We start from the raw sequence: 16,667 nt of genomic DNA, 5'->3' as shown, positions 1-16,667 counted from the left end.
GACTCTATTTGATGACTCAGTACGGCATCCACAATAGAGCAAAATAGGTGGCGCGCATTCCGAAATTAGATTGCCGTACGGATAATATTAAAAATGTAAAGGACATTTTCATAGCGTCGTGGTGCAAAATCTAAATTATGATTAATGCAATGAATGAATGAATGAATGAACGGATGAACGGGACGAACGAATGAATGAATGAATGAATGAATGAATGAATGAATGAATGAATGAATGAATGAATGAATGAATGAATGAATGAATGAATGAATGAACAAACGGAATGACGGATGAATAACTCAAAATTTCAATTTCAAAACAATACTCTAGTTCAGGGGTCCCCAACCCCCGGTCCACGGACCGGTACTGGTCTGTGGGTCACTTGGTACAAGGTCGCCAAGCCGCACAGAAAAAAAAAAAATATATATATATATATATATATATTTTATCGACAATCAATTAATTCAGGTCTAGACGCTCGTCCCAGTCACATAACATGTTTCTCCAGTCGAGCCCGCAAAGCTATGGAGCAGATACTTAATGGTGAGTTTTATTTTTATACAGTTGTTATTATACGCTTATTATTTATTGATATATTTATATAAAGGCCGGTCCATGAAAATATTGTCTGACATGTAACCGGTCCGTGGTGCAAAAAAAGTTTGGGAACCGCTGGTCTAAATCACTTTGAAACCAATTGCTACCACAGCCTAAGAATGTGTGTCATGTTCTGTTCATTATTAGATTACCATTCTCTGCCATGCAGTTAGAGTACCTCTTAATTTAAATTGACATATACAATCAATAATAGATGTCAAACTCCTTGAAACCTGGCTGTCATTAGATGGATAGCTGGATGAATATGATACTCTATTCTTCCCAAGAGGGAAATCTAGCAAGATACTTTCACCTCAACCCAGTGTTATCAATGCAAATGCATGTAGTACATCATTTCCTTCAGCTGTGTGGGCAAAGAGCAGAAGATCCTGCTCCCAAAAAAGTAAATTTAATAACTATCTTATAAGACAAAGGCAAAACAACTACCAGAAACTATCCATAACTTATTTCGGAATCGGGAAGGAGGTTATAAGCTAAGGGGGAATCATAACTTCAAAATTTTAAACATAAGAACAACCTTAAAAGGTTTATGTATCTTTATAACCGGGGTCAAACAATGGAACAGTCTAAGTGAGGAACTCAAGCAAAGTCCATTTATCCACCAGTTTAAAAAGAAATGTACAAAAATGTGTTGTTTAGTGGGTACAAGTGTAACGGATGGAGTGGAGCCAGGGCGACCAAATGCAGCTTGGACTCGGGTTTATTGAGGGAAAAGGGAGTTGGAAGGGAGGATGAAGGGGAACGGACAATCCGGACCGGCAGACTACCATGACTTCCTGATACAGGGACTAAACTAACTGAAACCGAGAGACAAGAGACGAGACAAGAGACTAGAACGACGAGAACAATCCGAGAAGGGAGTGACACGCAGACAGGACTTAAATACGCGACAGGTAACGAGAGGCAGGTGACTGTGATAAGTACATAGATTGTGAGTAGACACAGGAGGGGAGGGGCGAGTACACAGAGACACGGACAGAAACCATGACAATTTAGACAGAAGGAAATGGCCGGGGACGAGTCGTGACAACAAGGTCTAAAGATCATGGATCGTCAGTGTGTGTGTGTGTGTGTGTGTGTGTGTGTGTGTGTGTGCATGCGTGTGTATGAGTTTTATCTAATTTTAACTTTGTTATACCCTGACCCATCCGTAGAATCCATATCGATATGGCGTGTTTAGCTCCTTGTTTGTCGCATTATTAATCTCTTTGTCTGTGTGTCTGTTGTTGTGAGATGGGAGGAGAGGGCTGGACGATTTATTGTTTTTGGATCCAAATCGCGGTTTCATACAAGGCAATCTGGTGATTGTCAAACCTTAATTTTTTCGCCTGACCTATCCAGAATCTGCTGTTAACACATAAACTCTGTCTCACCAATCAGAAACAGCATGCCACTCGATCACGTGACGCATGCATTTATTAATTAAGTATTGATACTCGATGAGCGTAGTCCATAACCAATTGCTACTTAAGAAAGTATCGATATTGCAATACCACAGAACCAATACGCGCAAAACTACTCAATTCCAATCCAATGCATACTGACATGAATACAAAATGATATTGGGCATGAAAGCAAACTTATTATTATTTTAAGTTCCAAATATGCATTAAATATGTTAAATTCAGCATATCATTATCAAACGATTTGTACCAGCTTCATCCTTCTGAGATGAGTAAAAATACTCATACGGTCGTGATGCAGTACTGTGAATTCATGAATTGCGTCCCTTTGCCCCAACACTCCCTGAAGTGGATCGTTATCGCATTTAGCGGTGCACTTTGGCACCAGGCAATCTGTAGTTCTACAGCCATATTTGTAGATAACGTTGGTCTTATCGAAACCCTACTCTGACAATAAAAAGCCAAAGTCCAGGAAGGAAGACTTGAACTCTCGGACTTATTGGACACAAAATGATCCTAGTCACTCAGGCAGACGTACAGAGGCTCTCTGAGTGAACGTTGAAAGCTTGAAGGCTGAGGCGGTATCTTCATCAGGACCATGGCAAGCTACGTTGAGGCCAGTCTCGAATGTCCGGCCTGTTTGGAGCTCTTTAAAGATCCTGTCATGCTGCCGTGTACTCACAGCATCTGCAAAGACTGTCTGCAGAAATGGCATGATCAGAAAAGCGGTTACTCATGTCCAGTCTGTAGAACAGAGTTTCCGTCCATGGATATGCCTAGGAACTTGGCACTGAGGAACGCGTGTGAGGCTTTTTCACTAGCCTCAACCGAGTCGAAAGACATCTCCAGCTCCTGCCAAGAGTGTCTGCAGATAAGGTCGGAGCAGAAAAGCGGTCACTCCTGTCCAGTCTCTAGAAAAGAGTTTTTGTCCATGGATATAGACTTGAACTTCGCACTGAGGAATGCGAGTGCAGCTTCTTCACAAGCCTCAATTGAGTCGAAGGACATCTGCAGCTTGCACAAGAAGAAACTCGAGCACTTCTGTTTGGACCACCAGGAGCTTGTGTGCCTCGACTGCAGAGATGCAGAAACCCACGATGGACATAAGATCCGTCCCATTGATGAAGTTGCAAAAGGTAACAAAGAGAAACTCCAGGAAGACCTGCAGGTTGCAATGGAAAGTCTGAAAGATTATACAGAGAGAAGGGACAACTGCATTGAACAATCGGCGTACATCAAGGTCCAGTGGGAGCATGTGGAAAGCAAGATTAAGAAGGACTTTGAGGAGCTTCATCACTTTCTGCAGGTTGAAGAGGAGGCCAGGTTGTCTGCTCTGAGGGAGGAAGAGAAAAACAAAACTCAGATGATAAAGGAGAAAATTGAAGCTCTCAGCGCAGACATGGCCGCTCTCTCAGTTACGATCAGAACCGCAGAGGAGCAGCTGGTGTCTGACAACCTTTCCTTCATGAATAACTTCCAGACTTTGATGACCAGAATGCAGAAGCTGTCTAAGCCCGAGCAGCTCCCAAGGGGATTTCTCCTGGATGAAGCCAAACACGTGGGCAACCTCAAGTTCACCGCATGGAAACGAATGAAGGAGATTGTTTCCTACAGTCCCATCATTCTGGACCCTAACACAGCCGGTCGAGGACTTTGTCTGTCTGAAGATCTGACCAGCGTGAGAACTGGTGACGAACAGCAGCGTCCCCAAAATCCAGAGAGGTCTTGTACGAACAGTGTTTTCAGTTCTGCTTTGGCCTTGGGGACGAACATCTGGGATGTTGAGGTGGGAGACAACACCGACTGGGAGCTGGGGGTGAGGTTTGGTAGAACCTTGTTTTGTATCGCATTTCAAAATGATAAATACAGAATTGTCTCAGAACGATTAAAAACATGGTATCCGTCTGTGAAACTGAAGAGGATCCGAGTTCACGTGGACACTAACGAAAGGTCACTTTCATTCACCGAATCGCTAACAAATACTTTTCTGCATCGAGAAATTCTTCCCAATTGGACACATCCATCCGGCGACATGGAAATCGTCCCCTGCTTTTTGACCGAGGATAAATATCCTCTGAAAATAATTCCAGTTTCGCCTTGTGTTACGATTCAAAATCAGTAATGATGTCAGAGATTTTTTATTTTGGACTGTACGATGTTTGCCCAAGACACGACATTACGAGGCGGGACTGGCAAAATTAGAATCGCCCACATGAGAATGCTTCTCCGAAGTGTTAACATTGTGCCGGTGCAGAAGGTGGAAACATTTTGAGACCTTGTTAGATAATTAACGAGCACCGTTAATAATTTTTATTTGTTTGTTAGACTATTAGAAAGTGTGTGTCGAAAGCAAGCTGAACAATATGGTGTGATTACATTGTCAATGTCGTAACTGTTGGCTCACGAATTTACCATTTCTCATTTGGTAATTTAAAAGAGGAAGTATGACTCAATAAAATGCTACATGCTTTGTATTTTTTTTTTTTAATCACAACGTAGTAAATAGTTATGTGTTTACTTTTGAGGATGAAAAAGCTAGTAGTTAATTGCAGCACAGCCGAAGGACAGTATCAAGGACAAGTCAACTTGTCTACCAGCTGATCGGGTAGATCGGGTTGTCAGCTGATCAGTTGACAAATAGACTTGATAGTGAAAGAATAGTATACGGTTTATTGCTGGGTCACCAAGGTACAGAGGTTCAGTCATAAAACTTTATAACTGCCTTGTGTTTTTTATCATAAACTGTGAGAAGTACTTTTGATTCACGGGATGCTTTTATAATGATGTACTGAAAGGAAGCAAACCATTATTACGATTACTAATTTGTATTCTATCGGCATTGAGTGGCATGTATCTTTTATTTGCACCAATAAATGTGTACTTTTAGTATTGAATTTTTTTTTTTATCGTTGTTGTCATGGTTTTGGCGTCTGATTTGGCCCACATGCAGAACACACTCAGGAGACCGAGGAGAACTTTAAGTGTTTATTGAAAAGGGGATGAATAGCAGAGCTGAGGGTCCCGGAGGACAGGAGCAACAGAACTGGTCCTTCAGAAGGTGGAGAGAGCGAAGTACCACCAGAGAGGAGTGGATTCTGCCGGAGAGATCACCAGGGTGGATCCAGGAGCTGGAAGGAGCAATAGAGTTTGTCAGATGGCTCAATAAGAATGTGGCAGAGGGCGAACGGGCAGACCGAGTGCAAGGTGAAGCAGCAGAAAGCGAGCAGGGCAGATCGGAACATGACTCCAAAGCCGTGGAGGCAACCACATGGGCAATACTCAGGCGAGGAATTGCTGGCAGCAAGCTCCTTAAAAGCCTCCCTTTAATGAGCTTCAATCGGCAACACCGGTGGGTCCTCAGCCACCCTGCTCACGGACGCTACCTGTGAAAAAAGAGGAGAAGGCTTCCAGACCCTGACAGTTGTTTCTAGTCTTGGCGTGACATTGGAGGATGCAGGCTCTTTAACTAAATCAGTTAGTGGGATCATAAGAGCTGATCGGAGCGATCGTTAACAACGGCATTTAGTGACGCCCCTCCCCCTTCCTGTTTGGTCAGATTGTGTTTCCGTGCGAATGTAAGTTCGTAGCAATATTTGTACAGTATGTTTGCTTGCTTTTGTGTGCGTGTGTGTGTGTGTGTGTGCATGTGTGTGTGCGTGTGTGTGCATGGATATGTATGTATGCATGGATATAGTATATACTTGTGGGTATATGTGTATAGGGGTATAAACATTTATGCGTCTGAATAGATATGGATACATGTATAGGTGTATATACATGTACACATGCTTGTACTATATGACCTACTGTATATACCGGCTTGGCCCGAGTATAAGACGACCCTGGCATTTTTTCAGTCTTATTTCAATGCAATAAACACCGTCTTATATTCGGGCCAATACGGTATTGGCCCGAATATAAGACGGTGTTTTTATATATACTATATATATATACTGTAATTTTCGGACTATAAGTCGCGTTTTTCTTCATAGTTTGGGTGGGGGGGCGACTTATAATAAGGAGCGACTTATATGTTTTTTTTTCAAAACATTTCCCAAAAAAAAAAAAAATGTGAAACCGCGATAAATGAACCGCGATGTAGCAAGGTATTACTGTAATTTGAATTTCAAGTGACGTCAGCAGCGCGACGCGGCGTGGCGGTTGTTTACATAAAGGACAAAGATTGATCACGGGATGACGAAGATGACGAAGGGCCCCACGTACTACCGGCATCATTAGCGGCTTTGTTTCTAAGTGACACGGCGGACGAAGAGTTTGAAGGATTTAAGGATTTGGAGTGACACAGAAGGTTTGAAAAACTATTATGGCTTTTACCCACGCCCGGTCCTACTCTCCGGAGCTCTCTTTCACCTCCGTGGATTGAAGTCGGGGGGCGGCGCTCGGCCGGGTGGCTGTCCAGGGACGGTGGATGGGGCTCGGACATGGCTTTTACGCACGCCCGTCCTACTCTACCGAGCTCTCTTTCACCTCCGTGGATGGAAGTCGAGGGCCGGCGCTCGGCCGGGTGGCTGTCCGGGGACGGTGGATGGGGCTCGGTCATGGCTTTTACGCACGCCCGGTCCTATTCTATGAAGCTCTCTTCCACTTCCGTGGCTGGAAGTCCACGTCGCCACACGCCTGGAAGTTTGTTTTGTTAAATAAAGAGCCGTTTACCAAACCCACGTCTTTCCTTGAACTTTGTTAACACAACACTATAGTTATATAGTAGATCTGTGGAATAACGACGAGGCTGACGTCAGGGCGCACGCGCGGCGTTGTTGACGAAGGACAAGGAATTTGATCGATGGATTTAATGATTTAGAGTGCACAGTTGGCTTGATAATACTATTGCTTATATAATAGTTATTTGATATCTAATTTATATATCGTTATATGGGCCTGTGGAATATTTTGAAGTGCAAGCGCCGTCAGCTGCGCGCACCCATTGTTGACAAAGGACGATCGATGGATTTAATGATTTGGAGTGACACAGATGGTTTGATAACATTATTGCTTATATAATAGTTATTTGATATATAATTTATATATCGTTATATGGGCCTGTGGAATATTTTGAAGTGCAAGCGCCGTCAGCGGCGCGCACGCATTGTTGACAAAGGACGATCGATGGATTTAATGAATTGGAGTGACACAGATGGTTTTATTAACGTGTTATTTATGTAATAGTTTTTTTTAAATAACTGAATGTTACGTCAGGCCCGTTCTCAGCTCCTCGTTTGTGTTTGTCACGTTAGCATACCGTATCGTTTAGCCTGTTGTTGCTCGTTCATGTCTGTTCTTGGTGTTGGATTTTGTCGAATAAATTGCCCCCCAAAATGCGACTTATACTCCGGAGCGACTTATATATGTTTTTTTTCACATTTTTGGGCATTTTATGGCTGGTGCGACTTATACTCCGGTGCGACTTATAGTCCGAAAATTACGGTATGTAATTTGTTTTGAGTTGTTTGTGTTCTGTTTTGTACTTTGAACAATGTGATGTTCATGCACGGTTCGTTTTGTGCACCCGTAAAAAACATTGATGTCTTGAGTTTGAAAACTAGAATTTTATTTTTCACTAAAGAAGGGTTCGGTGAATGTGCATATGAAACTGGTGGGGTTCGGTACCTCCAAAAAGGTTAAGAACCACTGGTTTAGATAAAAGGGTGAGAGCTTCTCGCTCCTTTCCTAATATCTTTTTTTTCTTTCTTTTTTTTCTCTAACTGTTTATTTTGCCTCCTCGATTTCATTTGGTTTTATGCAGGGATTTTGTCTGATAGCAAACGGGAAGCTCGGTATTGTTTGTGTATTTGAATGTTCGGAATAAAAGTTAACAAACAAACAAACAAACAAAACTAGATAGCTCCAAATTGAGATCCACCATACATAGTATATATTATGATCACATCCTAGCATTCATGCTCTAATCATATTATACCATTGAGCTAAAATGGCAGAGTTGACAAATGCTACTGCATAATTTGGTTTCGATTCAATGTTTTCTTCTTACATACCAGCTACAACACTGGGTCAGTGAACAGCCTGGAAATGTCACCCCCCCATGCATAATGGGAAAAAACAACAACTGGGATTTGGTGGTACGTCAGGGCATTATATAGAAAGTGTGTCCTGCGTCATACTGACAGATGGAGTGCTTGTGAAATGTGCGTGAAGGTCAGTTGTGGTACATAGCTTTCTGGATCAATAATTATAGGTAAAGCAATGGGTTGTCAGAAGCATGACCTTCAACGAGTGATGGATGGCTTGTATGTGCTGGGTGACTATTTTTAGCTGGACTCTTCTGCTGATTGGTGCTCCAACACTGATTGCATAGTTGAAAGGCAGCTCTGCAACAGTATTTAAAAAAACGGATATATTTTGGTGTGCCACTGATGGCAAACCATTATGGTCATAAATACTATGCCACTTCTTTGATTTCAAAACAACGGGTTCCTCTCAAGTGACATGTATGCAGGGGAGCTTTTGTATTTTTTTTACACCGGCACTTTGATTACTGTCTCAAGGGGCTCTTGAAGTCCCAGTCTCCTTCTTTGTCCTCCTGTTGAATGACTGACCCAGTAAGTTCTGAGTGAGGGGGATAGTAGAGTCAGTGAGCATGTGCAGAAATATGTCTTTAATGGATTGTACGAAGCAATATCAACTTAGTGTAAAATACCGTTTGGGAAGACATACATAGGAAGGAATTTTGAATTTTATGACGATGGACCTCTGTCGCTGAAGTGTAATGTTGCTAAGCAAGAATACATCACAGTAAATAACCAAATTTTATTTCAGCAAATTCCGACAAATACTGGCTCATCATATGGACAAGGTACATCCAGAAAATAATACCAATGCCATATATGAAATACCAATAAATCATACACTGGGGAAATGATGGAGGAGCTTTATTACAACAAAGAAGGAACATAAAACCGTGTGAGGAGGCAGAAAAAAAACAAGAACAATAAAAGAAAGGCACAAAAGAAACACCGCAAGTCAGTCATCACCGATCACTGAAAAAGGGAAAACCACATCATGGACTGGAAAAAGGCTAGAGCCATCCGCATGGAAGACAATAAACATAAGCGCATGATCAGGGATGCTATTGAGATCAGGAAGCGAGGCCCGACAACCATCAATAAGGACAAGAGTCTACCACCTGGTAGAGACCACCTCAAATATGACAGGTGAGCCATGCCTTGATATTGACGATTCACACCCGATCACGTGACCGGCAAAAGACATCATGTCAGGTTCATCCATCTATTTTCAACATAACTTATTCTGTTCATGGTAGCAGAAAAAGACACTTTTGGAGCAAGGGAGAAACAGACTGGCTTTTTTCTGTAGTGAGTGACATGATATAATGTGTTCTTCTGACAGTTGAAAGTAACAAGCAGAAATGACGTCTATTTGCGTCATGACGTCTGTGTATCGCCATTTCAAACAGGATATTTAAATGTGTGAGTAACTCTGTTCTTTCAGGCATGTAAATGAGTTATTCTGAATATATCAGAAACAGGAATTTTGACCCTAACCTGAATATAAACTGCACATAAACGTCATTGTGTGTTCCTACTGAATTGCATGCATGTTTTGGTCTTGAGGTCCCGAGTCTTTTTTTTTGTCGGAAATGGATGGATAAAGTTTTGACTCCTTCCACACGAACAAATAAGGCAGGGGTGTGAGTTATTCCTCCGTACTTCTAGCAATCTATTATCGATTTGAAGACACTGAAAGTAGTCGGACGTGATACAACTACTGCGTGGTACCTCTCTGCCCACAGGTTATGTGCCCAGGATCTGACTGAAGCTTGGACTCTTTACGACCAGAATGATGTTGCAGTGTACTTTGAGTCTGGTGAGAATAAATGGGAGGGAGCAAATGGTTCGTGTAATGAGTCCGGGGTCTACTGAGATGAAGAACTGCTGTTGGAGTAGACTCAATAATGGGGATGATACGATATGAAATGCAGAAGATGATATTTTTGGGGTCACTTGAAACTGAAAATGAAACCCGACAAGGATGGTGAAAGAGCTGGCAAGCTCAGACTCGACGCTCTACCAATAATTGGGTTGGCACATTTCTGGGGCGGGGCAAACCTGAGCAAACAAGACAGTTCAAAGGAACTAGTTAGCGAAGAGCAGACTTGATGCCGAAGAAAACATTTTTTCAAATACATGCTTCCAGTGATGTCAGCTGCTGGGGCTTTCTTACCTTGTGTGTTTCCAGTTATTTAAAGCTGATTTAATGCTGAATGAAACTAACTATCGTCTCACCCGCGCAACATTTTAAATGAGGATGGACTTCTGCTGCCGAAGAGTGATGTCGCACATTTCACAGCAAGTAAACACATTTCATTGGATGGTTTATTTTGAACCAAGCCTGAGCTGGGGTGAATGCCATCCTCAACAATCTCAAATAGTATATTCTGTTTTAAGACAAGTTTTAAAATACGGAAAACATTAATTTGCGTACATTTTATTTGATAGTTTCACTGATTCACTGGTCATCTGAGAGAGAGAGATTTGCTCACATTACCCTTAATCATATCCTATTAACTATTGACTCGTTCACTGCCATCTCAGTTAAAATGGATCTTTGACGTCTATAGCCGTCATTGGCAGTGAATGAGTTAATAAGTCACAATATTTATGTTAAAGAACTAATGATTTCTCACAACGAAACGGATAAATATGAACCCAAAACACTTTATTTCTATAAATCTTTGCTAGTGTTTACATTTTCAATCGATCACTGTACACATAATTTCTAGAAATTCACAATGTTCCATCACTGATGAACTATTTTTGGAAAAGACACATGGGCTTCTTGTATACTCCTTTGGGTGGGCACCACATTGGTGACTGTCGGCCTTTGGTGACTTAGCTTAAGAGGGATGATAAAGGCTTAAAATTGCTCAAATTATGTTAGGCTAAATGACCTCAAAGCCGCATGGTCCACAGTAAATGCATTAATCTACTAAATCAATGTATTTTATTATTAAAACATGAGTGATTAATCACTGACACTTTCCTACAGTAATGCAAGGCAAGATTTGTAATTCAAATTTCTTAATGCGCAAACAAAGGTTGAGGGAGACATCGAAGAATGACCTTTATGCTACTTGAGCACATCCCACAGAGCAGGAGGACTCTTAAGGGTTGATTATTGCTGTGAGTTGAAAGGTCATATTAGCTCTATAGGTTACGTTATGTCATTCACTTTTGAAATGTTGGTCAAGCTGAGACCAACTGAGATTGTTCAGAATTACCCCCTGGGGTATTCCAGAAAGCAGGTTCAATATACTCTGAGTCTATTCCTGAACTCTGAGTTGACTTACACCAGAGAAGGGCCGAAGTGGTGCAGCTATCGGAGTGGTGCGGTGAGAACAATCTGCTCCTAAACACGGCTAAAACCCGAGAACTGGTCATTGATTTTAGGAGGAAAAATAAAACGGACATTCCACCAGTTATCATCAACGGGGTCTGTGTGGAGAGGGTGTCCTCCTTCCGCTACCTGGGAGTCCACATCGAGGAGGACTTCACCTGGGGCGTGAACACCTCTGAGCTGCTTAAAAAGGCCCAACAGAGACTCTACTTTTTAAGGGTGCTGAGGAGGCACAGCATTACACGGAGTCTGCTGGTGTCCTTCTGTCGCTGCTCCATAGAAAGCACTTTAACGTACTGTATATGTGTTTGGTACTCCAGCTGCACTGCTGCTCAGAGGAAAAAGCTCCAAGGGGTCATCAACACAGCACAGAAGATCATTGGCTGCCCTCTCCCCACACTGGAAGACCTACACAGAACCCGCTGTCTCAAAAAAACACAGAACATTCTGAAGGACACTTCCCACCCTGGCCACTCCCTTTTCGAACTGTTGCCATCAGGCAGACGCTATAGATCAATTAGGTCAAGGACTAGCAGATTCGCCAACAGTTTTTACCCTACGGCGGTAGTCACATTGAATGCCGCTAAACGTAAATGAATATGTCTGTGGGTTTTAGCTTGTATTTTTTATCTTTTTTATTCTATTTATTCTATTTATTTATTTTTTTATCTCATGCGCTGATCGGTTGGCACTTTTTAAATTTCGTTGTACATGTGTGACAATGACAATAAAGATCTATTCTATTCTATTCTAGATGGGAGACTGAGTATTCGGTTCCAGAACAGCTGATCTGAGTTAGTTCAATAAACTCTGAGTATTAACCTGGAGTTACGAGCGTGCACAACCACTATAAAAAGCCATCATCAATGGAGCCCCAATACCATGACAACTGAGAAAAAATAGATCGCCTTATTTTACCACGATGGAGTTGGAGGTCCTTATGCAGGCTTACGGCTAGTACGAACGTATTTTTCATTTTTTTAAGTCACAAGCTTACACACATGCACACCGTCATATGTGGGAATCAAACTCATGGTGCCTGCACACAAGACAGGCCAGTGCACAACTACACCAAAAGATATTCTTCTAGAAATGATAAAACTTCTAATCTGGGTCGGAAGATTCTCTTAAAGTCCTCTTGCGACATAAGCGTTTCGAACTATTACGGCTTCAACGTCCATCGGAGTGTGAATGAACGGCCAATCCATGATTAACCGCTTTCTTTGTGTGGAAGGAGATAGGTAGAAACTCTGGGTCTCTTATAGTAAACCTGCCACCGAGCAGGTTATGTTCACAGAGTAAGTTACCGCAGTAACTGACCCAGAGTTTAAGTAACCTCTCTTTCTGGAATGGATAACTCAGTTTCCCTCATCTCAGGGTTAATTTACTCAGAGTTTTCACATAACCCGCTTTCTGGAATACCCCTCTGAGCGACATCATTAAACCCTCAGGGAACTCAACTACGTTCTTCTTGCCAAGACTAAAAAAAGAAGTGCACTACTGAATGATTTCAACACAGCACTGATGAGTATCCCTACCAAGTAGATTACCGAGACCAATCTGAATGGGTGATGTGGCAAGTTGTGCAGCCTACCAAACTTTTGTTCTGACCAATCATGGTAGGCAAAGTTACATAACACCATCTCTGATTCAACCTTTCTGGTTGACCAGTGTTACTGATGCAATTTTAATGCCACAATCGCAAAAACCTTTGGAGTTCAAACAAATGTCATGCATGACATCAGACATGATGATCAGCGATGATCGTAAACTCAGTTCATTGAGCATCAGATGATAAACTCTGGGCAGTCTGCTTTTTGTGCATTTAGTGGCACCACTTGATCAAGAACAAGACAAGATGACAAACTGTGTGAAACTGAAGTTTAATGAACAATCAACAATTATTTCTTTCACACGAAGTCACCAACTATGCACATTTACCAATGCATTATTGCTCTTCTAGATGTTCAGATGCAATACATAGACACCTTATATTCAATCAAAATAGGAATTCAAGGAGCTACCCAATTTTCTATCTTCAATCACAGTTTATGAAAACATAATGGAAATAGCTGTTGGATTATTCTCGAAATACGGTCATAAACAATGTTAATAATGTTCCCTTGCGTCATAAAATGATGGATAAAGAATAGTCACAAAATACATTTAAGAAACACAAATTCATGTTGGCATTTTGTCCAATGGGTAAATACATAATTTCATCAAACCAATTTGTCTGGCCTCTAATGAAATTGTATAAAATGATGTTCGGCTTTTCTCTGTCAGAATTATTATTATTACTAATCAATACCTGCAGCAGCAGGGTTATATTGATAACATAATTCAGGATGCTGCACTGATAGTTGCATTGGGCTCTGAGGCTTGACTTTAAAGGTATCAGCAAGCTGACTGAAGACAATTCTTAATCTTTCTTTCCTGTTCATCAGAAATGAAAAATTGTCTTGGACAATGTCATAACTCTTAAATGCTAATTAATGGAATCATTATACGTGGCTTCAATCGATGTATTGCTATGGAATAATAATTCTAGACTTTGTGAACACACATTTCATCAAGAAGGAATAATATGAATATATATTGACAATTGTTTAGTTTGCACATTACAGTGAAGCAGAGATTATTTCTATTACTAAAGACAGACAAGACAAGCGTGTGTGTTTACATAACAATATGCAAAAACCGAACAACACAAAAAACAAACAGCTTCAGCTTTGCCCAAAATGTATACCCTAAACTACAAGGCAGTGGATCATTTCGTACAGAAACATTATATAGATTGATGATTGCACACCGAAAATCTTTTTACCATGTGACATTACTCAATGTATAGATTAAAACAAAATTGGTCATAATTACTTGATTTAAACAAGCTCACTAAAAACCTTTAGCTAAACATTTGACTGCCAATGTGAGTAGTGTCTCTAATGTTACATCCTTTGAAACAGGATGTCAATCTAATGTCCAACTGATCCAACACAAGTTTTATCATCAAATAGTCAAACAGTGTGAACCAAGGTTACTTCCAAGACCAGGAGCGCAAGTCTTTCTAGTCCCTGTGTCATCTATATGCATATAACTGGCTTAAAAAGAGCAATGATACTTTTGTTGTCGCATACAGTGTTGACAAATTGACCTTGAAATAGTAAAGTTACTTTACTGAAAACCTGACTTAGTAACTAAGTAAGCAAGTAACCGTTAATATTTTTAAAAGGAACTGTAGTTAGACTACTAATGAAACAGTAGTGCCTTAGATTACAAGTTACTTAAAATGACCGCCAATTTTGAGGAACCGGTTCCTAATTTGGAGTAATGTGTTGTCGCTCATCACTGGCAACACTGGTCGCGTAGGAGAAAAAACAAAATTGGGTACTCTCAGCAAGTTATCTGGAGACCCAAAAGAAAATAGTACCTTTTTGTACAAAAATGTTGGTGGGAACACGCTTTTTTGACACAATGAATACCTGTAATGAAATAGTTATGATGGATTTTTTTGTCTTTCTAAATACACAAACCAGTGTAGTACAACAATAATTCACAAAAGTAGAATCATTGACACATTTTCAGAGTATGCAACACTCGCAATACACAATTTACGTTTTAAAGAAATAGTCTCGTGGACAGTGTCAATGTTGAACATAAAAAATATGTTTTTGTTACAGCATCATATTATATTGTCATTCATTCACTTTAAAGGGAATCAAACCAGACATTTGCATTTCTTCATTGTCATCCAACATAAGCGTCCATTCGAGTGCATACATACCGCATATGTGCATCGAATAAATAAAGGTGCAGACCTCCTTTCCCTCACGGGTACAAAATGCAATCAAATCAAAAGAGATGAATAGAGACAAGGTAATAATCTATTTTCAGACTATCTCAACAAGGAGAGATAGAGCAATGTACCGTCAAAGTCACTGTAGTTGACACAGCACCAATTGCCTGATAACATCAGTCGCTATGCTACACATGAAGCACTTTTTCTTATTGTATGTTATAAGTAAATCCATCTAGTAGCTTAGATCTCACAATATTCTATAAGTAGTATTTGGTCATTTAACACCGACTATTTCAGCTGTACACAAGGCATTGCTGGATAAAACAGATTCACTAGACAATGTACAATATTCAGTTACAAAACATGTTTGATCATGTCGACTACAAGCCCAAGTGTAACATGAAGAACTTACTGCAAGTCATCTCAATTTGGCTGAATAGGCTTTCACCTCTGCTATGTGTAATATGGACGGCACAAGACAATGCGTTTATCCGCAAGATAAACTGGTGCTTCCCTTTAAAAATGGTGTAAATAACAGCCAGGAAGATTCTCCTCACTTTGAGGCTACTCTCAAATTCGTAAAAATATTACTGAAACTCACATATGCTATCCGATAGTTAAAAGTATTATTGTGATGATCTACTAATATACCACTTGCTTATGAACTGTGTTGACAACTTGCATGCAATATAAACACATGTAAAATCACCCGCTGAACAGCTCCAAAAAAAATAGTTTGTGCTGTTGCAGCAGGTGAATATAATATTGTAATGCTACACAAGATAGAGCGCTACTACAACTGTCTTGTCTGGCAAGACGGGTCTAAAAATGTAGAGAATGACCAACACTAACAGTTGGACCATCCTGCTTGACGTGTGTGTTGTATGAAGGCCTCAGGACCAAATGTTGCAATATGAGCAGTGAATCAAAGTCAAAATATCAAACACTGGCTTTATCCTGAGTTACTACAACAGTCTGTACTAAATTCAAATACATAGGTTATCAAGTCATTAAAAAATAATTACATTTAATTTATTAATAAGACTAAATATTAGTTCATTTTTAATAACAGCAGAGAGATGCGGGAATTCTATTCTCCGATGCTCCAATAAGCACTTGCTTATTTAAAGAAATGAAACAAGCCTCCACCTTAAAAAGGATATTTAAAGGTGAGAAAATAAAATCACCTTCAGTAAGAAGGAACTGCGTTTTCTTCTGCCGCTCTATAATCAAGCTTTCTCCACACACTCGAAAATCTAACTCGAGTTAGAATGTTCTGACACAATTGGGCTTAAGATGAAAAGTCCTTTTCTTCTTACCCATTTACTTGTCTTTCTCATTCTACTTTCTCTGAAAGATTAGCAGGAAGGGTAAGTGGATAGAGGAGAGAGGGTAACCCACTGAAGCTGAATCTACTCGGCCCCTCTGTCCCTTCAGGAGAGAGCAATAAATCC

At 40.6% G+C, this 16,667-nt stretch overlaps 1 protein-coding gene across 1 annotated transcript; it reads left to right on the top strand.

The window, feature by feature from the left end:
• Positions 1 to 2,558: 2,558 nt before the first annotated feature.
• Positions 2,559 to 4,913, top strand: LOC119127656 (tripartite motif-containing protein 35-like). Its single transcript, XM_037259666.1, has one exon. The coding sequence runs from the start codon at positions 2,620 to 2,622 to the stop codon at positions 4,141 to 4,143; it is 1,524 nt and encodes a 507-aa protein (XP_037115561.1). The 5' UTR covers positions 2,559 to 2,619; the 3' UTR covers positions 4,144 to 4,913.
• Positions 4,914 to 16,667: the final 11,754 nt, after the last annotated feature.

This window comes from Syngnathus acus, chromosome 9, assembly GCF_901709675.1.
Source record: "Syngnathus acus chromosome 9, fSynAcu1.2, whole genome shotgun sequence".
In the NCBI taxonomy this organism is placed as follows: domain Eukaryota; kingdom Metazoa; phylum Chordata; class Actinopteri; order Syngnathiformes; family Syngnathidae; genus Syngnathus; species Syngnathus acus.
The sequence above is the reverse complement of the archived record's forward strand: the minus strand, read 5'-3'. Positions and strand labels throughout refer to the sequence as shown.